General features: G+C 38.5%; 1 protein-coding gene across 2 annotated transcripts; it reads left to right on the forward strand.

Annotated features, from left to right (window-relative positions):
- The first annotated feature begins 4,238 nt into the window (after positions 1-4,238).
- LOC105049322 (uncharacterized) lies at positions 4,239-19,979 on the forward strand. 2 transcript variants are annotated; one of them, XR_832784.4, is made up of 11 exons: positions 4,239-4,379; positions 4,529-4,659; positions 4,834-5,388; positions 5,519-11,266; positions 14,688-15,588; positions 15,735-16,414; positions 16,687-16,819; positions 16,934-17,015; positions 17,106-17,219; positions 18,125-18,220; positions 19,840-19,979. XR_832784.4 is itself a non-coding variant. In XM_010928944.4 (10 exons), the coding sequence occupies exons 2-9, from the start codon at positions 4,609-4,611 to the stop codon at positions 17,203-17,205; spliced, it is 8,250 nt and encodes a 2,749-aa protein (XP_010927246.2). In that variant the 5' UTR covers positions 4,239-4,379; positions 4,529-4,608; the 3' UTR covers positions 17,206-17,219; positions 19,840-19,979. The 2 variants fall into 2 exon arrangements, 1 of the variants encoding a protein (XP_010927246.2); XM_010928944.4 differs by lacking the exon at positions 18,125-18,220.
- Positions 19,980-26,019: the final 6,040 nt, after the last annotated feature.

Here is a 26,019-nt window from a genome sequence, read left to right on the forward strand (position 1 = left end):
TTTTAGGATAAAAGAAAAGGGGTTATTAGTAGGGCTACAAATCAATAGGGTTGACTGTTGATTTGATCTAGTCCAAACTCAATTAGATCCAAATTTATTTGTATTTGAAGGCCTATGGGTTGGGCGATTTTAAGAATCAAATCCAATCACATTCCACATCAGATTTGGATCCAATATTTTCATCCTGAACTAATCCAACCTAGTCTAATGTGGTTTCACAGAAAAAAAGAGCCCAACTTGACCTAAATTTGATCTAACTCAATCCAAAAATCTAAGTCATACAAACCTCTTTCTCGTTCACTTTGAATATTTTGATCAATTGATCGAAGAAACTCTTGTTTCAACTGTTTTTTGTTTTTTTAATGTCAAAATGCATCTTGTCTTATCTTTTCACTTGACTCTATCTACTTCATACTTCATAATTTGCTTGATGGAATTTTCTTATTCATACCTCCTAAACATTAGAATTTATATTCTTACAAAATTAATATTTGTATATATACTATCATAAAACATTTTTTTATGTATATATCTTCTATTTTCTCTTTTTTTGGCACATGTACCTATACCATCTAATACTGTTAAGAAGTTAGTAGTTTAAAACTAAAATGACTGAAATATCCTTAATGGTGCGGATGCAAAAATAAACATTTATAAGAGTATGCATGCAAATAGTAATTTTGCGAGTATTTAGATAATTTATATCTTTAGAAGGATATACATATAAATTTTTTTTAGATTTTTAATGTGAATACCCTCCTATATATTAGATTTGCACGAATATTCTTCTAAAATTAATTTTTGCATGCATACCTTTACAAAATATTGTCTTTGTATAAATTCCTTTGACATAGCAATTCAGCTGATGCCATTAGCTAAAATTATATTTATTTAAATTAAAAAATAATTAAAATTATGAAATTATTTTTTACTTCAAAAGTGGGTAATAAGTTAATGGGTATCACGAAAAATTTAATCAAACAGTTGAACTCTCTTCTTCCTTAATTTTTTTTTGGTTATCTAATCATTGAATCGATCTTTTCTTTAAGCAATATTTTGTATGAAAATATTGATGAGCAAGTAGAGACTAGTTTGAATGTTAAAATAAGTTGAAATAGATAAAAATATAATTAAATTTACTTTTACATGTGTGCCTTCATAAATATGTTAAATTATATGGATACATTCGTAAAATTGCTATTTACATGTATACTCTTATAAATATCTCTTATTGTATATCTACCTATTAAGGGTATTTTAGTCATTTAATTTTAAATCCCTAATTTCTTACAACATTATATGTTAAAGGTATATATGCAAAAAAAAAAGAGAAAAAAATAAGGGCATATATACACAATAAGTGTTTTATAAGAGTAAATAATATGTAAATATTAATTTTAGAGAGGTATCCACATAAATTCTAATATTTGGGAAGTATGTATGCAAAAAAAAATCTTTTCTTGATAGATTCTTATTTAAGCATTTAATATATATTAAAAAATTATAGTTTGTAATCTTAAGAATGATCAAATATTTGGATGAAATTAATTTTTTTTGAATAAAAATATAAGTTTAAATTAACCCACTTTTTAATTTAATTTATTTTTTTATGATCTTCTTTTAATAATAAACTAGCTTAGAATCTCGTGGATGCATGGATGTATTTATTTTTTAAATAATATTTTTATAAATTAAAAATTTAATATAATATAAAAGATATCATGGATGATATCAAATGTTCTAAATAAAAATAAAATATTTAAAAATATTTAAAAATATAATATTCAAAAAATATTTTATTTTATTTAACTATTCTATTCTATTTATTTTATATATATTTTAAATCCATGTTAATTTTGAGACATAAAAAGTTATTTTTTAAGGTTATGTTTCTAAGTCATCTATCGTAACTTTCATTAAGGTACTCCCATCTTCAGTAGAAAAGCAAGGCATGGAACAGACCGTGTAAGGTGTGCTCAAAATTTTTCATCCACATGGAATATTTTGTTGAGAACAATTATTATTAATAATTAACTTGGATATTAGAAGTTTGAAAATTTTAAATATTATAAGGTGGTGGAATTTTCCAACTAATTCCCTCTCTCTCTCTCGCGTTCTCTCGGACCGACCCCGGCCATCGCCATGGCTTCCCCAAAGCCACCGCCACCCTCATCGGTCGATAGCCATGACTGCCCCTCGCCCGCTCTCCCTTCACCATCCTCCGCGAAGGCTCTGTCCCAAATCCCGTGAGGAGAACGATCGCCGCTTGAGATCTTCTTGCTGCCGTGGTGATTGCATCCACGTCCTCGGCCCCTCCTCGGACCTCCTCCGTGAATTCTCCCTCTCGCCGATGACTTCTCCCCCTCGCCGACGACGTCCTCGACTCCATGGCTGCTTCATCCTTCCCAATCCAAACCCTCTCCAAAAAAAGCAGCCGGTTAGTTGCGGCTTGCAAGCACTCCCAAATCTTCGTAGAGCCTGTTTCCGGTCGCACCGATCCGGTTTCAAAATATCATCCCTTTCCCAGCTAATTCCCTCTCTCTCTCTCTCGTTCTCTCAGACTGACCCCGGCCATCGCCATGGTTTTTCCAAAGCCGCCACAACCCTCGTCAGTTGACAGCGACGACGCTGTCCCTCACCCGCTCTCCCTCCGCAATGAATCAGGTTGATCCCATATTTCAGCCATGACTGCTGTTGTTTTTGGAGAGAAAAGGGAAGATAAAATACGAAAAATCAGTTTAAAATCATTTTTTCCGTTTAAAGTGAACTTAAAATCCCTTTTCGAAACAAAAACCATTATTTAAGTGGAAAAGAGATTTTTTTATAGATAGAGAGAGAAAGTACGGACCGAAAATGACCCTGAGGTAGCTGAAGGCGCTGTCGGTGATAGGCATGTCGACGGCGAACTCGGTGTAGCAGAACGCTGACAGGAGGGCACAGAGCCCAGCAATGGCAGAGGACACAATGACGGCGGGGTCGGCTTTGAGGCGAGTGGCCCGGCCGATGGCCACAAAATCTTGGCACCGACCATTCCCTCGAGTCCAAGCCCCACGAGGTTCGGCCACCGCAGCTCCGGCGCCATGTCCGGCCCTGACCACGCCCGCACCCGACTCATCTCCTCGTACATCGTCATCATCGACCCCGCATGCCGTCTCAGCCGCTAGGGTGTCTCCGCCAGCGCCCGCCCGTATGCCCTCAGACTCGCAAACAACGATGCCGTTGGGGCGGCACCAAAGATGGAGCCCGCTAACTTCTCCATCTCTCTCTCTCTCTCTCGAAGAGAAGCGGATATTGTCTGTGGTGCGAGAGAGAGCAAGGCCGGTGGCCACGAAAACCCGACGCCGACCATTCCCCGGAGTCCATGCCCCACGAGGTCCGGCCACCACAACTCTTGTGCCATGTCCGGCCTTGACCGCGCCCGCACCCGACTCTTCTCCTCGTACGTCGTCATCACCAACCCCGCACGCCGTCTCAGCCGCCAGGGTGTCTCCGCTAGCGCCCGCCCGTATGCCCTCAGACTCGCAAACGATGACGCCGTTGGGGCGGCACCGGAGGTGGAAGCCACTAACTTTTCCATCTCTCTCTCTCTCTCTCTCGAAGAGAAGCGGGTATTGTCTGTGGTGCGAGAGAGGGCGAGGGGGCGTGGGTGTTATAAAGGGTGAGGAGAGTGGGGTGAAGATAACAGCGAGAGAAGACGAGAGGAAGGAAGGAAGAAAGGGGCAGTGAAACAGATTGTTTTTATCCCTATATTGTTGTCGCGTGGCGGATGGAGACCTCTCCATTGAAACGCCTCTATTTATATATATATATATATATATATATATATATATTAAATTATTATATTATAATTATAAAAAATAGCAAAATGTTTGATTCAAAAATTATAAATCTGATCTGCTCCCACGCGAGATCCAAGATCTGAACATTTGGGGTTGAGTCTAAGCCATACTTGAGTCCAAGCCATACTTGAGTCCGATCCAACCTAAATGATCCCTTGGATTTTAAATCCCTTATATGGATCCGATTTGACCGCATCCGATCAATTAATAGGTAGGGTTAGAATCAAAATCATGGCTCGAATACGAAATTAGATCAGATCAGGATCAAATGCATCCCGGCTTAACTCGACAGCTTATACATCGACAGCTATGAATTATTTTAATTTTTCCAAGGAAGCAAAACCCATAAATAAAACCCCCTCGTTCTCTCTCATCAAATGGGAGGCAACTGACACCTCGACGCGACCCACCAAACTGCGTCAAGAAGACGAAGAGGAAATAAAAGCAGAAGGCCAAAAAAAAAAAAAAAAACTCCATTCCTCCTTCCCTCCCCTCCCCTCTGGACTCTCTAAATCTCTCTCTGTTCGAATTCGAATCCAGGTTCGTTGGATTCTTTCTTCTTCCGATCTCCGATTATTCTTTTCTATTTTTCCTTGGAAATTAGGTTTCGTATTTTCCTTCCACGAAGTTCTTCGATTGGTCTAGGGTTTTGCCTCTCCATATTCATCATCTTCTTGTTGCCGCCGCAGCTGCTGGAGAAGAATTGGGCGATCGATGCCGCTGGAACTCCGTTGATTCTGCGATCATTGATCGGGCGGTCGCCGATCCGATGGATAAGACCAAAAACCGGACAGATCTCCTAGCCGCCGGCCGAAAAAAGGTGTTCGCTCTTCTCCCTTCCGCTTCTTTCTTCGTTGTATTGTCGCATTAGATTTTTGCGGTGACGTCAGGACATGGATGTGCACTGTATGAGATCTCATGGGTTATAAAAAACCAATCTTTTTGGATATTTTATTGATTATTTTGATTTTTTTTCTTTTTGGGGGGATATTAGCTCCAGCAATTTAGACAGAAGAAGGATCACAAGGGCGGGGGTAGCCATGCGAAATCCTTGAACAAGGCGAGCAGGCCTGGGAAGGACGCCGACGCCGATGAACTGACAAAGGTTACCGAGCCAGAGCCAGAGCCGGAGGATACTAAAGTTGTATATACCCATGAATCAGTGACAGTGTCCGAGCCCTTGCCTACTTCAGGCATTGACGCTGACGAAACGGCAAAGGTGCCCGAGCCTGATTCCAGTTTGGCTGTCGACGCTGATGAACCAACAAAGGTGCCTGAGCCAGAGCCTACTTCAGCCATCGATGCTGATGATCTGGTGAAGGGGCCGGAGCCTGAGCTAGAGTCTACTTCGGTTGTTCATGCTGAGGCGAGGACTGCTAATCGATCGGATCCGTTAGTGGCGGTCCGATATGTGGATTTACCACCTGTGCCCTCTGTTGGAGAGAGTGATGCAGGAGTTCAGAAAGAGCAGGTAGATTCCGAAGAGGTTCCAGTTGACGTCTCCATTGATGATGGCGGCTCGAGATCTGCCGTTATGGTACACCATCAGGTAAAGGACTTCATTTTGTGATTTAATCTCTTTTTAATCTCCTTTTTTCTCTCGATGGCTTCTGAGGGGTCGGATTGGGGAAAACATAGTTGCAGGTTTGATGTGTAATTCTATTCTCATTTGTTGCTAGGTAGGGGCAATGCAGGAAGCTAAAAATTCTGGATTGGAGCAATGCAATGGTGAGAGCTCAGGCATTGGGATGTTGATGGTGAAGGACAGAAGAGACCAGGCTGGGGGAAGTACTGTTTTTGTGGTCCCGGACACTGACAGGTCGAAGGAGGATCCCATTGCTGCAGAACCCAGTTTGGGAGTTGAAGCGGCTCAAGAGGTGGACAGAATGTCTGCTGCAACTGAAGAAAGAATTGAGGGAGAAGATGGTCGGACGAATTCTAGTGGGAGATTGGAAACAAGATTCTCGGGGATACAAAATGGAAAGGAGGATCATGATGCAGAGACATATGGGGTGAAGGAAGAAACTGTTGCCCTTGAAAGTCTACCACTTGGGAGGCCTCAAGAAGCAAATGGGATTTCCATTCCTGTTGACATAATTCAAGAGATGGGAACAAAAATTTGTGATGAGCTTCTAAAGATTCCTAAAAGGGAAGAAAGTTTGGAAATGCTATCACAACTTACTTCTGACAGGACTAGTTCACTTGAAGAAAATGCTGATATGCCATCTCCATCTCATGTTACTTCTGACACTACAAGGGAAGAAAGCTCAGCTATAGCTGATGCCAGAGGGGAAGTAGGTATTAATGCGGAAAGTGGTATATGTCAACCTTATATTGGAGAGGTTGTTGAGGCTGAGAGTGAATCAGCAGGGTTACTTCAAGAAGGGGCCATTGCACCTGCAGAAAAGGTTGAGGGATTTAAAGAAGATGATCCTCTTTTCCTATCTAAGTCGACAGATCCAGTTTTTTCCACAGGGATGTGGTATATGCTGAAAAGAGTTCTGCAGGAAGGGAGCTTTGCCAATGAGTTGGATAGTATTAGAAGGCACCTTTACTTAACAATTGTTGCAAGGGATTTTCTCCAGATGCAATTAGATGAACAGACTGTGTTGACTGCAGATTTTCACCAGCAGTCTTCTGATGAAGTGTCCAAACTCTTGGGGTTAGTGAAAGAAGCTCAGGAAAGCAAGGCATTGGCTAGCGAGGAGCTAGCTCAGTGTCGATCTGATCTCCAGGCTATGACTATTGCAAAGGAGGAACTTGAGATCAGGTTTATCTCCACAAGAGGGGAAATTGAGTGCCTCAGTAGCAGGGCCTCTGAGTTGCAGAACAAACTTGAACAATCACAAAAAGAGTTGGTACTTGTTTCAGCAGACTTAGCTAACTGCAGGGGTTTAGTGGAAGCTTTACAAAATGAAAACATGAACTTAACTGCAAGCATCAGTTCAGAAATGGATCCAAGAAAAATCCTTGAGGAGGAGAAACAGCTCTTGTCTAGTGAGAATATGCGACTTAATTCTGAGTTGTCTGAACAAAAAGAGAGGTTGCTTGTTGCACTGGATAAGCAAAAGCAACTTGAGTGCAACCTAAGGGAAACGGGGGTTTTCTTTGACCAACTTACTGAGGAAAACATTTATCTGTCTAGCAGTTTAGATATACACAAAGCTAAGATAAAGGAGTTTGATGTTGGGCTCTTCCAAGCCCAACAAGCTAGAGATCAAGAAAACAATTGTCATGTGGAATGCAGAGCTACTGATAATGCAGTTGAAGATTCTGGGAGCAGTGTGAGGAATTCAGTAGGGCTTCAGCAGGTTGATGAGGAAGGTTCTGGCAGTTCTGTTGCATTGGGAGTACTGAAGGGGCGCTTGGAAGAGGCCAAAAGCATATTACAAAATCTCGAAAAATCAATTCAAGGGATGCATTCCTATTCTGTGTCCTTAATTAGGGCAGGTGGCAGAGCCCCAGCACCTGGAGTATCGAAACTTATTCAAGCCTTTGAGTCAAAATCCCATCATACTGATAATGCATCAGACAAGGTGTCATTGACCGAGGGAGGGCAATCAGATGATTTATATACACTAGCGATGGAGCAGCTGGGCCTCTTTAGAGATACATTAAAGCAGGTGGAATTGGATGTCAGAAAGGCTGAAGTACATATAATGGGAGAATATAATAGCAGGGAGATCTTTCAAAAGTATGAGATAGAGTGTGAAGCCCAAAGGCAACAAAATAGTGTCCTTCAGGCAAAGATTGTTGAGATTGTTCAGAAGCTGTCCAAGTATATAATCAGAATAGATGATCTACAGAATCAGTTTAATGAAATTCAGCGATGTGCTAGTGATGGGGAAGAGAGGCTTTTAAGTGAAGTGAAGTTGTTGCAGGAGGAAGTGAATGACAGGGTGTCTGTTCTGCAGCATGAAAGAGAATCTGTTAAGGGGATTTTTGAGGCATTTGAAAAGATTTTCCCATCTGCTGGACTGCAAACTTCTGATCTTGTTACTGATAAGAAAGAGAGGCTCTTAAGTGAAATACAGTCATTGCAGAAGGATGTGATTGACAGGAACTCTATTAAAGCCATGATTTTGGAGGGACTTGAAAAGCTTAACTCATCTACTGGACTGCTGTTTGCAGATAACTTAGAGATTGGCTCCTATGTCTCGGCTTCAGTTGATGCTGCCATAAGATCAATCGAGAGCCTGCATGAAAAACTAAATGCTGCTCGTCTGAACCATGAGACACTCCATACTTCATACATGGAATTGGATAAACTGTATAATGATGTCCAAGGAATGAACGACTTGGCAATTCGGCAGATGCATAAAATGTACAACAGCCTACAGAAGTTGTGTCCAAGTGTTGATGAATCTGAGATGGATGTTAATGCTGAGGAAGTGCTAGAACTTCTACCAAAAAGGCACGAACTACTTATCGAGTATCTGCAGAAATTGCTGGATGAGCGGGTTCTCCACTTATCTAAAACTAAGGAGCTAGAATCAGGGTTATTGAGCAAAAATGAAGAAATTGAGGGGCTGAGCAAGAGATGTAGTGCTTTGGATAAAAAGTTGGATGACTTGTGTTATGCTAAAGATGAGCTTGAAATGATTTTGATGAGTAAAAATGAAGTTCTTGATGAAGTGAACAGAAGATGTCTTGCTCTAGCCAAGAAGTTGGATGGCCATGAACTGACTAAAGATCTAAATACCTTCCATGGGCTGGCTGAAATTAACAAAGTTATTGCAAGGTCTGACAACAAGGCGAATGACTTGAGCAAGTCTGTATTACAACAATTAGAGGTGTTGGTTGATTTCCATCTTCAGAAATATGAAGAGGCAATCAAGCAGATTAACTTGTCCAAGAAATACTTAGAGGAAGTTAACATCATACCAGAAATTTCATCTGACAACTGGTCATTGCCCTTGCTTACATTGCTCAGTCAAGAATTCATGCCTAAGTTGCATGAGTTACAGGAAAAATTGGACTCCTTAAGTGCCTTAAATCTTCAACAGGAAACTGAAAATCAAATCCTCAAGGAGAGCCTGCATAAGACGGAGGAAGGTCTGGAAGCATCTCGTTCTGAGTTGTATTTGAAAGTATCTGAACTTGAGCAGTCAGAGCAGAGACTTTCCTCTGTTAGAGAGAAACTCAGTATTGCTGTTGCGAAAGGCAAAGGTTTAATTGTGCAGCGAGACAGTCTTAAGCAGTCTCTCATGGAGAAGTCAAGTGAGCTTGAAAAGTGCTCACAGGAATTACAATCAAAAGAAGACTTGCTCATGGAAGCTGAGGCAAAGCTGAAGTCTTATTCAGAAGCAGATCGTATTAAAGCTCTAGAATCTGAACTCTCTTACATCCGCAATTCTACTACTGCATTAAGAGACTCCTTTCTTTTTAAAGATTCTGTTCTTCAGAGGATTGAAGAAGTTTTGGAAGATCTGGATTTGCCAGAGGACTTCCATTCTAAAGATATAGTAGAGAAAATCGAGTTCCTATCCAGAATGGTTGCTGGGAATGCCCCTTTTTCTATTACTGAATGGGATCAAAGGAGATCTGCAGGGGGCTCTCATTCCATTGCAGATACTGGGAAAGATGACCTACAGGCAAGTTCAAATCCTGGATATGATGAATTAGAAAACAAATATGAGGAGATTCAGAGAAGGTTTTATGGTTTGGCTGAGCACAATGATATGCTGGAACAATCCCTGATGGAGAGAAATAGCCTTGTGCAGAAATGGGAAGAAGCTTTGGACAGAATTGATATGCCTCCACAGTTCAGGACATTGGAGCCAGAAGATAAGATTGAATGGTTAGGGAATGCACTTTTTGAGGTCCAACATGAAAGAGATGCATTGCAACTGAAGATAGAGAACCTTGAAGACTCTTCTGATATGCTCATAGTTGACTTGGAAGAGTCGCACAAAAAAATATCTGAACTCAGTGCAGAGGTTGTAGCTATTAAATCTGAGAAAGATTTCTTTTCAGAGAGTTTGGAAAAGCTCAGGTTTGAATATCTCGGACTCTCGGAGAAAGCTGTTCATGATGAGATTGAAAGAGATAATTTGCGAAAAGAACTAGCTAGCTTGCAGGAAAAATTGGCTGGGAAGATTGAGAACAACGATTATCATGATACTGAAAATGATATCTGGAAATTATTTGATTTGGTTAGCAATGCATTGCCAGATAGTGATAGGTCTGAGGCTCTCTCTGCTGGTACTGTTACTGAATGTTTGGAAGGATTGTTGAGGGAGCTTATAGATAAATATGCAGACCTAGCTTTAGAGAAATCTGTGCACAAAGTTAGTGAGAAGGAATTTGTTTCAGAGGAAAGCAATTTGTCTCCTGATACAAACGCATCAACAAATGCTCTGGATGGCAAAGATCAGGAACTGGTGAATCTGAGGTTAGAGCTTGATGAGGCTTGCTGTAATCTGGTTTCAGTTAAGAAGGAAAGAGATGAAGCCATGGAGAAGTGCCATTCTGTGATGTTGGAAGTTGAGGAAATAAGTAAACAGATCAACTTATTGCAGGAGGAGAAGACTGTTTACATGGAGAAGTATCAATCTTTGTTGTTGGAATTAGATGCAACAAGTAAACAGAGGGATGCTTTGCAAGAACAGCTAACTCAGGAGGAGCAAAAGTCGGCCTCTGTGAGAGAGAAGTTAAATGTTGCTGTTAGAAAAGGCAAGGCACTGGTACAACAAAGAGATAGCCTGAAACAAGCAATTGAAGAGATGAATGTTGTGATGGATAACTTGAAGACTGAGCATAACCAGCAGGTAGAAGCCCTAGAGTCTGAGAAATCATTATTAATGAATCGGCTGACAGAAATGGAGCAAAGTTTGCAAGACCACGGCAAGACCTTTCATGGATTTTTAACTGCTTTGCATGGCATTGATGTTGGTTGTGAAATTAATGTAACTGATCCAGTACAGAAGATGGAAGAAATTGGGAGACTCAGTCATGATTTGCGTTCAGCACTAGTTTCTTCAGAGAATGAAGCCAAGAAATCCAAACAAGCTTCTGAGCTTCTTCTAGCTGAGTTGAATGAAGTTCAGGAGAGAGCTGACATGCTTGTGGAGGAACTGGCAAAGGCAGAAGCCACTATTACAGAGTGTTCTAGACAGAAAGAAATTGCAGAGGCTGCAAGAATTGATGCTCTTAATCGCCTGGAACAATTAATTCTATTTAATTCAGAGGAAAGAAAGAAACAACTTGACAATTTGCTAGAGCTGAAGTCGGGCATTGGCCAACTAAGGAATATTTGCTTTGAATTTTCAAGTCTTCTTGCTAATGTGTTTACCAGAGATATGAACCTCTTCTGCAGTTTGGAGAACTTTATGGATTCCATTGAGAAACAGATGAATTGTGCTAATTTGGCTGACCTTCCTGTTCTGTCATCTAGCAGCCTGCTGTCAAGTAATCCAGTAAACGAGGTATTTTTAGTGCCAGTTGTAATTTCTATATTAAATGCATACTTTTACTAGATTTTAATGCTCTTCTTCCTCTTTCTATGTCAGTTTATATATTTCATTGATAATTTTTAGCATTTTACTTGTTTTAATTTAAACTCGAGACTAAAGTTGGAATCATGGTGTTGACATATCCTTGCACAAATCTATATTTTTTCTCTCTTGTGAGAGGAATATTAATGATCCCTCTTCAACTCTACGTTTAACAAAAATCATGTTTATCTTGGCGATTTATTGGGCAGCATAGTCTTCTGTGCCGGTCTTTTCTGCTGAATTATGCAAACAAAGATACAACTGTGGGCAAGACTCTTGCTGGTACTGCCTATATGTGTCCTGAGTAGCCACTAGCAACCAATAATTTCTCTGACCTTGAATGCTCTAACTTTAGGTTGAGAGTCTCATAGGAGAAAGGGATGGTAAATTCATGGTGTAGAAGGTGGTAATGAAGAGGATGATGAAGTGCAAAGGTGAAGAAAACTCTTGCAGTCCCAGAAAAACCCATGTTTGATTAGAGCAAGTCCTAGCTTGTCATGACACATGGATGTGAGCATGAGAGATGGCTATTTTAAATCAATTTTATGATATCCTAAGGTGCCAAATTGATCGAAGTTTGTTTTTTCAGATGTTATATTTCTAGTGTTGTTTTTATGCTACAAAGTACAGTTTTACCAATCATGTGTCAATATAATTTAAGCTTTTATTAGTGAAATATATAATATTTTATCTCTACATGGGCCCTTATGTAGCGACTTGAGCATTTGCATGATTGCCCATGACATCTCTACTACTGTGAAATGCAAGGATATTTACAAGTTGTTCCATGGTTGATAAGCTTCATATAATCGGTTAGACAAGGGTGACAGCCATTCAAATTTGAAACATTGCATTATCCTTCCTTGCTTGTCGTGCAGTACCTACAGAAGATTATTTTATAGGCCATTGAGGTCACTCTATGACTTCGGACTGTACGATCAAGGTTTGGTGAAGTGATCTGTATATCGTCTATAATACAAATTTGTGGGGTGAAAATGTAATACAGGGTTGGTTAGCTTTTGAGGTTTGAAAACTATGGTACTGGAGCATACCGATCACTTATCAACACTGTGCATGCTGTGCTATGCCCCCATATCTATGAATGGTCTGTTGATGTGGGGCAGGACGGCACACAGCACCTATCATGGTACAGGGCAGTATGGACTGTTTCATACTGCAGTAAGATTTAGTTTTTTTTCAAACCTTGGTTAGCCATACTGTAATAAGTAGGGGTGAAAGTGGTATGGACAATATCCATCCGGATCCATTTTCGTATCCAAATCCATCCAGATATGGACAGAAATTTGAGGATTCGATTAATATCCATTACGTATCCATATCCGTCAAAGAAAAATGGATATGAAAATGGATAGACAACTATCCGATCTGCATCCGAATATCTGAATCTATCTGTAGCCTATATAATTTTATATAGCATTTATTAATTTTTAAGAAACATATACAACTATATAAACATGGTATTAACTTAATTTATCATTTATTTAGTAATATATTTGATTTTGTAGTCATAAAGTTCAATTATCCAACTTATATCCGTAATTATATCCATACTTCCAGTATCCGAATTATATCCATATCTATTTAAAATAAGTATGGATATGAATTTTTGCATCCAAATAATATCGACGAAACAAATATGGATATGGATATTCTGGTACTTGATATGGTTTCAGCCCTAGCAATAAGATTACATACTCATTGTCTGTTGTTGTGGGGCAGTATGGCATGTGGTACCTACCGCAATACAAGGGCTATATGGCTTGTTGCATAATGCATTTAGTTTTTCAAACCTTGGTTAGCAATACTAGGAATATATTAGAATGAGGAGACAAAGATTATGTACTTGCATGATTAATATGGCTAAGATTACCTTGCACTATTTGCACCTATTTCCTTGTTTTTGTATGGATGATACCATTGGACAAATCCATTGTATGGTTTTTTGTTATAGTAGTAAATAGTGTTGCACTTGAACAATTTTAGCAAAAGCAAAATATGCAGGAAAGATTTAATAGACGGGAGATTGTGGAAGAAGAAACTGCTTACTTGCTGGGAAGCATGGGCACTTCGATTTGCATTCCTCGTTCATATTGTATATGTATTAGAAATCAATATTCATCTGATACATCAAAGATATGCCTTTAATACTTATTCTAATTGTCCTATTTTTCAAAATTAAAAGAGCATTCTGGTTAGTTCTTTGATATGCTCAACATACCTACATGATGCCTGAGGGGATGAGTGGGAGGGCTTTTTCTTTCTCTTTCTTTTGATGAATGTTAACCTTTTAAGAGTGAATGGCCAATTCTGGAATTTGTGATGTTGAAAGTATAATATGAAGCATGGACTATGCTTTATTGATAGCTTATTATGATTTATGGATGCTTTTTGATATTGCATGTATGCACATATTCTAGCCATATCGTATCCTACATTTTCAATATTTACCATATCGGCATGCATGTAACATGTCATATCTATATCTTGTCTGTGTTCATGCTGTATGGGTTGCCAGTATGGGATTAAGTTAGATGGTTTACAGACGCACAATACATACATACTTACATCATACATATTGTATATTCTTATTTATAAGCATGCATGCACCCGCTAGGATGAATAATTCAAGCGTTGTCCCAAAATGATATTAACTTATAACAGTTTTACTTTCAATTATTTCACTTTTTGATAGTAAGCAAGATGTAGTATATAATCTGTTCTCTGATCAGATTTTTCCGCACCAGGCCATTGTTGGTATATACCGTATATTTATTCATAAACCCACAATATACTGATTTTCTGATATTTGCATGAATCATGAACTTGCGGCACACTAGAAAGACTTAGACCTGCAATCTCCTGTTCTTGTCACACTCCTTTGTTCACATTAATGGTTTAGTTGACTTGGACTCAGGTTGCTTCATCCTACATAATGAGTCCTTAGAGAATGATCTTTGTATTCTGTATGCACTAGACATCACTATTCTTGTTCTATAGTTTCTCATCAAAACTTGCAATGGATTTCTTTTTTTAGAAGTGACATCACTTTCCTGCAATCTCCTGTTCTTGTCACACTCCTTTGTTCACATTAATGGTTTAGTTGACTTGGACTCAGGTTGCTTCATCCTACATAATGAGTCCTTAGAGAATGATCTTTGTATTCTGTATGCACTAGACATCACTATTCTTGTTCTATAGTTTCTCATCAAAACTTGCAATGGATTTCTTTTTTTAGAAGTGACATCACTTTCTGCGGAAAATATTGATTCTTGATATTGGTTCCATCTTTTGTTCCACTTTCTTTAACTCAATCAACGGATTGCTTTTTCAGGAGAAGTTCAATGCCATCAATGCTCTGTCAGATCCTAGGATGCAAGAACAATTGGATGACTGTTCAATAGCTGAACATTTTGCTATCACTAGTCATAGTGTGTTTGAATGCTTAAGGCAATGTGATGAGTTGAAAGGAAATATTCACAAGCACTCATTGTCAGTCGACCAACAAGCCACACTCCTGTTGCAAATCATGGAGACTGTACAGAGAAAATTAGCTTCTCAGAGGGAAGGTTCAGATTCTCTGAAGAGAGATTTAAATGATCTTGAGCTGGTGATCAAGGAAAAGGAGAATCAGATTTGTTCAATGTCTAGAAATCTGTCTCTGCTTTATGAAGCATGTAGCAGTTCAATCACTGAGATTGAGAATGGAAAAGTCCAAATAGTTGAAAATAGCCTACCTTCTGGGGAGCATGCCTTAGAAAAAACTGGTAGAGTCTTGAAATTACCAAGTTACACCAATAAGCAAGAGCATCCTGATGGATATACATATTCCTTCACAGATGACTGCATCAGATCGATGGCTGATAAGTTATTATCAGCTGTCAAGGGCACAAGCATCGTAAATGCGATGGCAGGGGGTAACCAAAGGGAACTGAAGGCCACCATATTGGATTTGCAGAAAGAACTACAGGAAAAGGATATCCAAATGAATAGAATCTGTGAAGAGCTTGTATCTCAGATAAGGGATGCTGAAGCTGCTACAAGGCGATCCTCATCAGATCTTGATTCTGCGAAAACAAAAATTCATAATTTAGAGAAGCAGGTTGAAGTGCTGGAGAAGGATAACAAATTATTGGAGCTAAGAGTACATGAGGTAAAAGATTTGGAGGATTCATTACATGAGGTACAAGGGAAAATTAAATCTTTAACTGATGCGTTGACTGCTAAAGATCAAGGTAACTTACTCGCAGTATGTTTCTTTCAGAATTTTCATTTTCTTTTTAAAAATCAAGAATTTGAATAATGTAATTCATGTGCTTGAGGTAATATATGTGAAGTCTCTTTATTGATCTTAGAGGGTTTTGTCCCCCTTCCAATTCAGAAATTGAAGCCCTCATGCAAGCGCTTGATGAGGAAGAGACACAAATGGAGGACATGGAAAGAAAGAACACGGAACTGGAGAATATAATTGAAGAAAAGAACCTCGCACTGGAGAGTCTTGAAGCTTCTCGAGCGAAGGTGGTGGCAAAGCTTTCAGTGACTGTCAGCAAGTTTGATGAGTTGCATAACCTGTCAGAGAGCCTTCTTGCAGAGGTGGAAAATCTTCAGTCTCAATTGCAAGGGCAGGATTCAGAGATCTCATTCTTGCGTCAGGAGATAACTAGGTATACCAATGATTTTCTGGCCTCACAGGAGACTAACAAGAAGTACTCATCTGAAATATGCAAGTTGTTAAAATGGTTTGATATGGTAGTGGGACGTTTTGGGGTGCAACACATAGATATTGATGATCAGGAGTTCAGACAAATTCAAATTTACACTGATATTTTGGACAAGAAAATTTTGTCTGTTATGACTGAATTAGATGATCTACGAGTAACAGTTAAAAGTAAAGATGCTCTGTTACAAGTTGAAAGGGCTAGAGTGGAAGAATTATCATGCAAATCTGAAGTTCTCGAGAATTCTTTACATGAGAAAGAAACACAAATGGAGCTTGTACAAAGAAATTCTGGTCAGTCTTCTAGTGTGAACTCCCCACGGTCTCTAGAGATTGATCAAATGGTAAGTTTACATATATAACTTATTAATTGCACGGTCCAGCTTGTCTTTTTTTCATTTAGTAGAATGTTGAATTATTTCCACTTTAAAGTGTCATATTCTTGTTCCTTGCATTGTTTTACATTTTAATAATAAAGTAGTACTTTTTGTGTAGTAAAATCAGAGGCATGGAGGGACAAAACAAATATTCCTTTTGTGTTGGTTTGCATGCCTCAGTTATAATCTGCTTTTAGTTTTAATGATTGTTTGATTTCTTTTTCCCCCTTTTGGTGCAGAAAAACAAAGTAAGCTCAGGTGCGGTTGTTACGCATGTCCGCAGTGGGCGCAAAGTCAATAGTGACCAAATAGCCATAGCTATAGATACAGAAAATGATAATAATATGTTAGTTGATGAGGACGATGATAAAGGTGACTTTAGTTCTCTGATCCTGTTATTTCACTTTTTTCAATGCTAGATTTATTTCTCAGTTTAGTGATAAAAATGTTATTAACATTAATTTTGTCTATTGTTCCCCACTGAAGCACATGGCTTCAAGTCACTTACTATGTCTCGCTTTGTTCCAAGAACCACTCGGCCTATAGCAGACAGGATTGATGGAATATGGTGCGTATATTTTTTTTACATGTCCTTCATTTTGAGATGATTTTCTTGAAGATGTTCCTAAACAAACGGTTTTCCTTGTTAATCTACCAGGGTATCAGGTGAAAGGCTGCTTATGAGGCAACCTACCTTACGGCTTGGATTTTTGATATATTGGGTTGCATTGCATGCATTACTTGCTAGTTTCATCTGAAAGCAATGTCATCAGTAAGTGAGGGATACGTCATTCTTACTATTGTTTACTTAAATAGTGTTATGTTGAAAGGCTGCTCTAATCATTGTGATAGATGAAGTTTCATGTTTGTTTTATCTATGCTGATGTAGTGGCATATTTAAGCTTATCCTTATGCTGTGTTGTTACTTTAAAAAGTTGTTTCTCACATGCAACATGTCTTGAACAAAGGATTATTTGTAGACTTATCTTTCAAATATGTCCTTGCACCTTGACTGATGTAGTGATTTGTGCTTGATTGTTTCGTGCTTTATACTCTGATGACATAAAATAGAAACTAAAGACATTAATAAGAAACTAATCATGTGCATACCAATGTTAAGCTGTAATGGGGACTGTATCAAACTTTTGGATATATGACTGTCTATAAACCTGAAGTAGAATCTGTAGTTAAATGCATTGATGGGACTTCAGAAGTAACTTATGGAATGGGGAGAGATTGATTGATCATACAATTATGATGCTTTTGAATTATGAGATGCATGATGAAAGTGGTCTTAGCAAGAATTTAAAAAAATGGTTCTGATTATGTGGTCTGATGAGTGAAGCAGAAATGAGTGTTGAATAAGCTATTGATGTTGGTTTCTATGATTATCAGCATGATTATTTATAAGTAGCATTGGAAATGTCTAAGAATGATTGTTGCTCTGGTTGTGTATGGTTTTTTTGATGATATGATGTTGAGATAAAACTTATTTGGAAAAGGATAAAGAGGTCTGCCGATATCAAGATGGTATTTGGAGACAACTATAAGAAGTTTGTATTTGTTGTGCATGTGTATATCTTAGAGCATTGCAGTCATATGATGGGTAAACTTTTTAAAGGGAAAGGGGCTTGCAAAAAATTGTTTGCTGAAGTTTCTTTTTTGTTTTTTTGCTAGCGACAATCTAAATTACCTGAAGCGGGAGCAAGTTTGACACAGATAATGAGGAACACGAAGGCCTTTAGAAGATTTCAGTAAGGAAGCGCTTCATAAGTATGAACTATGTTACCTGGACATGTGCATCCAGCTCTAGAAATTCATGTTTGATATACTTATCATATACTCGAATATTTTTGAAGTTCTGTGGTTTAAGGTTTTAAATCTCATGGGATGGGGCCATTCCGGTTTTCCCTTGGAATAGGATGCGTCGCCGTCCCTATCCCGTCCCAACACTTGGGATGGAAGATATTCTGATCGGGATGCTGGCGGGATGGTTCTGTCCCAACACATGGAATGGTACCCCATCCTGTTGTCTTACAGGATGTCCTGTTGGGATCTGAAACCTTGCTGTGGTTGTCACTTCTAAAGATTGGTGGAGAGTTAAACTCTTCAGAAAATGAGTTTAGCTCCCTATTATCATGCTAGAAGTGGGTATTCATTCTCTTTAGTGATTGGCAAAGGATGTAGATACTAAATGACTTTGCAAAATGTTGTTTTCCTAATATCTTTGAGTTAATTAGGAAGTTTAAATTAGAAACACACACATTGATTGTCCTTAACAAAAATATCTTAATGTTTGTTTTTCTAACCTTAAAAGGTAATAATTTATCATATGTAATCCTGTATCTCATTTTTTCCTCTTTGCCGAGTCAAACATTTGGATATGCATCTAAATCTGATTCTCGTATCCTTGTTGATGCAATAGTGAGTGCAAAATTGAGATTTAAAGAAATTCTAGTGTGTCAAAGGTTCTGGCTGCCAATACATGGGGATTATTTTGATGAAACAGTATGGTTCAAATCAAGTTTCAATCTTCTTTTGCATGCTGTTGGTTAATAAAGGATTTCAAGGGAAAGAGGATTGTGATAAATGTTTGCCAAAATCAATATTTTTTTGCTAGTGACAATCTAAAGCATCTGAAGCAGGAGCAAGATTGACTGTGATAATAGGGAACACCAAATCTTTAAATTCACGGTTAAACTCAAAAACGAGATTCAAAGAGATTCTGGTGTATCAGAGGTTTTGGTTGCCAGCACATCGTGGCTATTTTGATGAAACTGTATGATTCAAAAAAAATTGCCATCTTTTTGTGCATGGTGTTGGTGAATAAGCGATCTCAAATGAAAGTTATGCAAGTATTATTGGATGAATTATACCGTCAGATGTTCAATTAGAGAATCGATTTGGTTTTCCCATTTTCTTGCATGAGGTTGCCTGAGCATTATAGACAAATTAATTTTAGGAGGGAAGAGGGGGAGATTTTCTAGAGTAATGGAATAGTTATGCTGAAGTCTAAGATTGATATTATATAGTCTCTTGCTTTATCCATTTTTGGTGGAATGAATTGATGAGAGACTTCATATGCAAGATGGTAATCAGTTTCAGCTTTAAAGAATTTTAATTCAACACCTAGATAGCAAAGTTTGAAACGATATTTGATTTGTCCAACATTTTGAAACTCCCCTTTTGAACCTTATGTAATCCATTTTTGTCAACCTTGCTGCAACAAACATATTTAGTGTGGTTTTGCGGATAGGATCCGTGTTTTTTTATCTGAAGCAGAATATTATCTTATATGTCTGGACTGATGAAGTGCTACATGATTAAATAAAAATATCCTCCCTATATTTCTTTGGTTGTGTTACATGGTGATTGCTTATCTTGATTTGCAGTTCTCTTGGATACTATATGGGGCAAGCCGATGGCCTTTCCCCTCCCAAGTCCATCAGCAATGATGCATTCAGCTCTGTATAGGCTCTTGATTCTTTCCTTTAAATATGAGACAACACATATGGTCTACCATACAATTGTTTTGGCTATTTTGGCAGCTGTGGTTTCATCACCAGTTTTTTTTCGAATTATGATTCCCAGTTGGCCTTGGTGGCATTCAATAAAGCAATCAACATCCCAGTACACAGAAGCTTGTGAAGAATGAGCCCCGGCATCCCCTGTAAATTAGAATCATTCTTTTTGTTTTTTTTATATAGATGAAAGCTTGCATCATCATCATATGTTACACAGGAAACAATAAAACAATAGCAAGACATTTGGGCAGTTTGGTGACCGCTAGTTCTTGTCCTCAAATATTTTCGTGTTGTCAAAAGGAAATTTGTGATCATTTTTAGGAGGTTCCTGATAGTGATTTAACTAAATGATGTCTGCTGTGAATGCTTCTTTTTTTTTTCTTTCCTTTTTTTCTTGCAGTTAATAAATTAAGTTGCTCTGGTCTTCGTTCCCATACTGTATATCACTATGAAATCGGTAGCAGGAACATTGTGTACAACTCTTAGGAGGCGGTCTTGGCTTCTAGACGCGCTTCCGGGTCTGGTCTGTCTCTTCTGTGGACCTTAGAATCTCTGGTAAGTGGTCAAAAAGCAGGAAGCGAAGAAAAGAAGGGAGAGGGGGCGTTTGATGGTGGCGTGGTGTTTGGGTGGAGTTTGAGGTTACAAAGGGCTTCACTGTGTTGCCTGCCACCTAATTGATGTAACTTCCAAGTGCTACAGATGGTTGGTGGAGAAAAAAGAGGCTGATAACCGTCTGCTGTGTGTCACCCAGGTGTTTGTCTCCGTTTGATGCTGAAACTGGGCAATGTGTTTGCAAATGCCTCTAGACGGTCCTGACATTTTTAAAACTTGAGGTCAAATGAAGAAAATTAATTTTTTATTAAAAATTAATATATTTTAAATATTAATTATTTTTGAAAAATTAATCTATGTGTATTTTGTAATACAAAATTTTTTATAATTTTTTTGTAATCAATATTTGATAATAATTTTTTCTCATAGATGGCATAGTTAAATTATTTAATCTTTCTTGTAATATCATTGGTCGTAAATATGATTTTAATAATTTTAATCTTGAGAAATTTTTTTCAGCAGAGACAACAGTGACAGGTATGATCAATAATATTCTATATGTAATTGATACATTTGGATAACAATTTATTTTATTAATATAAGTATGTATATCTATAGCAGTATTTTTTTTAGTATAATTATTTTTAAAATTTTTAATTTTAAAAATAAATAAATTTCATTAAGATCATAATGATTATCATTTGTTAAAATATTATGGAGATTAAGATAAGATTTTTTCAAATTTTTTTCATCTAATAAAATTAATATTTTGAAATCAAATAAAAATTTAAAAATATTTTTATATAATTAAAATTGTTCAAATCTATATTTCAATGAAAAGATAGCTTGATCTGTTAAATATAAAAAATAATTAATTTTAAATAATTTTTTTTGATGATTGTTCAATATCTATATTAATATTTTTATCAAATTATTTTTTTTACTTGATATTTTATATGAAATAAAAGATCAATTTTCATCTCATTTATAATTTTTTTAGTAGAAATTATGGCAGAAGTAAAATCAGTTTTTTTATATTTTTTAAAAAATAAAACTAATCTTTTTAACTTATCAATGGCAATATCTATATGCATATCCTTAGATTGTAAATTTTTATTAATTAAATTAATAGTAAATAATATATTATATTAAATGATTATTTTTAATAAAAATTTAAAATTTTTAAACTCGTGTGTTGCTAAAGATTCAGTTTCATTCTTTGTTTTTGGATTCTCATAAATTTTAGCTAATTGATATAAAGCTTTTTTTACTCGTAGAATTTGAAATCTTATTGCTTTGACACTCTCAATACGACTTTTCCAATATATTTATGACAATGGCTTTTGTTGTAATCATGAGTCAAGAGGTCGAATTGCTCAGATAGTTGGCTTATGCTTCCGCCTTCGCATACGTGAGGTATTGTCTGCTTTGACTCGTGACCATCTTTAGGCTTCAGTGGGTCTTTAGACTTCAGTGGACCTTGATCATTTAGAGCCTCACGGTTTTGTCCTTTAAAAGGTGCCTCACGTTGGAAGAGAATGTTGCAATCCATATAAGCTATATTCTCTCTTGACTCATAACCGATGTGAGACTAAAGAAGCTCTCTCTACACCATAACACAGCCCCTCAGTCAAGAGGGAGTATGTGTGGATAGGAGGCATTCCAATAGACGGCACCAATGTTGTGGTCATGGATCAAGAGGTCGAATGGCTCAGATGGTTGGCTTATGTTTCCACCTCCGCAAACATGAGGTATTGTCCGCTTTGACTTATGACTATCTTTAGACTTTTGGGCCTTTAGGCTTCAATGGGCCTTTAGGCTTCAATGGATCTTGATCATTTAGAGCCTCATGATTTTGTCCTTTAAAAGGCACCTCATATTGGGAGAGAAGGTTCCAATCCATATAAGCCATATTCCCTCTTGACTCATAATCGATGTGCGACTAAAAAAGTCCTCCTTATATCACAACACTACCTGAGGTCGGTATCATAGAGAGCTTGTTCGGTCATAAGTTCCTTCTGTAGTGGGACCGTCATATCCTTCAGCCGATGGAAGTCCTCCTGATCGCCGATCTCCACCCAACTGTTATCGTTGGGGCCGATTTTTGGATTGCCCCAGCGAGAAGGAAAGCCCCAAGGAAGAGAGGAAGAAGCAAAAAAAAACTGGTTCTTCCATATATGAATGGATGATGGAAGACCGGTAATGAAAGAAAGACCTTTTCGAGGGTTGAAGAACCACCAACCCTTGGCTTTCGGATGAGGTCAGAGGACAAAGAAAACACAGAAAAGGAAAGGACGAGGTTCGATCGGCAGTAACCATCACAACAGAGTAAAATTGATTATTAGCCGGACCAAATTTGGTACCAGCTGGGTAGGACAAAGACCATAGTAGTCCAAAATATTTCGGACGAACTTTGAAATCAAAAATCGAAGATCCATTCGAAGATCTTCGATATAAAAAGCCATTTGGACCGAAGGAGGGGTGTTCACCCGACTATTGGCACCAAGGGCAAAGAGTTGAAATTGCTCCCAGAACCGATTGACGTTCGGTCCTGAAAGTGAAAAAGCCTCCACTTCCGGGCCCGACGGAGAGTCGTCAGTCGGATTCTTCGATTGACCATCTCGGGAAGAGGAACCCCGAGCCATTGGAGAAAAGAAAATTAAAAAAGGATAACTCAAAAAGACAGGGACTTGACCTGAGAATCAAAAAGAAGAAGAAGACAAGGAAAAGAAGTCTTCAGATGCTGGGACAATTCTCAGGCAGAGCTTCTGCAGCAAAGAAGATAAATGAAAAGTAAAAAGTTGGCTGAAAGTGACCTTATATATATAGGATCTCTCAATGGTCAGAATTGAAGCACTCAAATCAAGATCTCACCAGATATTGACACGTGGTGGCATCTGAGCCAACCATTGATCAGACGGTTCGATGCACCTACTCCAGATCGAGCCACGTCTTCACTATCCATGTGAACAGCTCCGACCCAATGACATTCGAACGTGTGGTAAGGATCTACTTGTCAGAATCATATCGTCCGGCGTTGAATTGTCTTCCCAAAATGACATATGACACTGACATCCGATACCGAATCGTCTTGTCAATATGATAGTCTAATGATGGTTCTGTACTCATGGAAATGATAAAACAATCGATGCTCATATCTCGAAAAAACTAGCAGCCAAATCGGGGTTCGATATGACACAAAATAACTCCCTTCGTCCAATGTGGCAAAACCACGTGATGGTACATGGCGAATCATCTTAGACTTGAGAGTGGAGGGCAACTATTGGGGTAAGTCAATCAACCCCTGACTCAAGTCAACCGACATCGATTTCGACTCAACAAAGGTTGACCGATCGAACATACAACTCTGACTATTCTTCGACTGACTGGACAAATCATACAGACTTATTGTCGCAGACTGACCGACATTCGGCTACTACCGATCAACAATGGATGACTTGAATAATCTTCGATCCATGACTGTCGGTACATTAGAACTACTAGCCGATGGTCACTCAGACCTTCTACTGACATATCAACACTACCAACGTATAGTCGGTCAATCTGCTCAACATACTATAACCGTTATGAATGGTTATCAACTACGTGTTACGACAATTAGTGAGAATTAACAATCCACTAACTCCACAATTATGATCTGATAATTTAGCACCATAAAAAGCGGAACCACGTGCTCGACAATTATATCAGAATCATCTATAAAAGGAGGATAAGTGAACAGCATTGGTAAGACATATTTGAGCCAGAGCTCTGCTACTCTCGACATTCATAAATCTGCTGTTCATCAATTCCCTATCTGACTTAAGTATCGGAGGATCTCTGTTGGACACAACTCTGATCCATGAGGACGTTGTTTTGCAGGTGCTCATCACTAGTGACAAGCGGCAGGGAGTTGGCCGCAACAGCTTTAATATTAAATTAGGTACATTATCAAGTAAAATTTTTCATCTCTTTGTAGAACCATCAAATGCATTATATATACGTTGTATCACACCAAAAAAATTTTTAGCTTTACTACAAGATGAAGCCATATCACAAAGTATTAAGTTAAGACTATGACAAGCACATGGTGTATAAAATATTCTAGAATTTATTTTTAATAATTTTTTTATATTTTTTAGTTTTTTTCTTTCATATTAGATCCATTGTCGTATCTTTATCCTCTTATATTATCAATATTTAAATCAAGAGTTTTTACAATAGATTATAATTCATTAAAAAGACCTAAACCCGATGTATTATTCACTTTTAAAAATTTTAAAAAGTATTCTTCTATTATTATTGATCTTTTTGAAATATTCACATATCGTATGATCAAAGACATTTATTCTTTGTGACTTGCATCTGGAGTACAATCAAGTATAATTGAATAATATTTTACTTCTTTAATTATTTTAATTATTAATTTTTTTATATTGGATGCTAATGCAATTACTAACTCATCTTGAATTTCATGACTAAGATAATGATATTGAATTCATTATTTTGAATACGTTTAAGATGTTCTTGCATAATTAGATCAAAAATAATAATTATTTTTGTTGGTGCAAAAATCCACTTGCGCCGGAGAAGCTGGAGTCGAGGAAGTCGCGGTCGCCGTCGGGACCTGCAAAGGAAGTCTAAATCGGAGGTGGGGTTGCTCCGGCAAGATCCTCCGACGCTCAAGTCAGTTCTCTGCCTCAACAAGAATGGAGTGCTCGAACGGAGAATTTAGCAGAGTTTTTAGATGAAAGATGAGAGCTTATCGAATAACGTATCTGGGGTTTTCCTTTTATAGACGGAGAGGGCAACAGATTGATAGCGACGCCTGTAACCGTCTGGTAGTGGGCCGCCCAGAGTCAGGAGGAATTTATTACGGAGAGTAGTGGAGCAGGGTCGTGGCTATTGCCGTGGCTTGCCACGCGGGATCAGTTACGGGGAGTGGAGCGGCGTCCGCTGTCGCGACTCATCTGGGGGTGGTGGAATCGCACAGGATCCGCCGCAGGGAGTGGAGCAGAATCATGGCCGTTAATACAGCCTGTCAGGGAGTAATGGGGTCGCGTAGGGTCCGCCGCAGGGAGTGGAGCAGAATCATGGATGTTAATACAGCCTGTCAGGGGGTCCAGACTTGTCGGTCGGAGCTTGGTTGGAGTCGGTAGCGAGGTCCGGCACCCGTAGAAGTCCGGACGAAGTCTACTTGCAGTTGGGGTCGTGGGCAGAGTCCGGCTCCCGCAGGAGTCCGGACGAAGTCTGTCTGCAGCCATTGGTGTCGAGGACGGAACTCGGCTCCCGTAGGAGACCGGGCGGAGTCCTCTCAGAGTTGATGTGGCGGACGGAGTCCGGCTCCCGTAGAAGTTCGGGCGGAGTCCTTCTGCAGTTGAAGTTAGGTGCGAAGTCCGGCTCCCGTGGGAGTCCGGACGGATCTTACCGACGGTTGAAGTTGGTGACGGAGCTCGGCTCCCGTAGGAGTCCGGGCGGAGTCCCTCTTGAGGTTGG

Source organism: Elaeis guineensis, chromosome 7, assembly GCF_000442705.2.
Source record: "Elaeis guineensis isolate ETL-2024a chromosome 7, EG11, whole genome shotgun sequence".
Classification (NCBI taxonomy): domain Eukaryota; kingdom Viridiplantae; phylum Streptophyta; class Magnoliopsida; order Arecales; family Arecaceae; genus Elaeis; species Elaeis guineensis.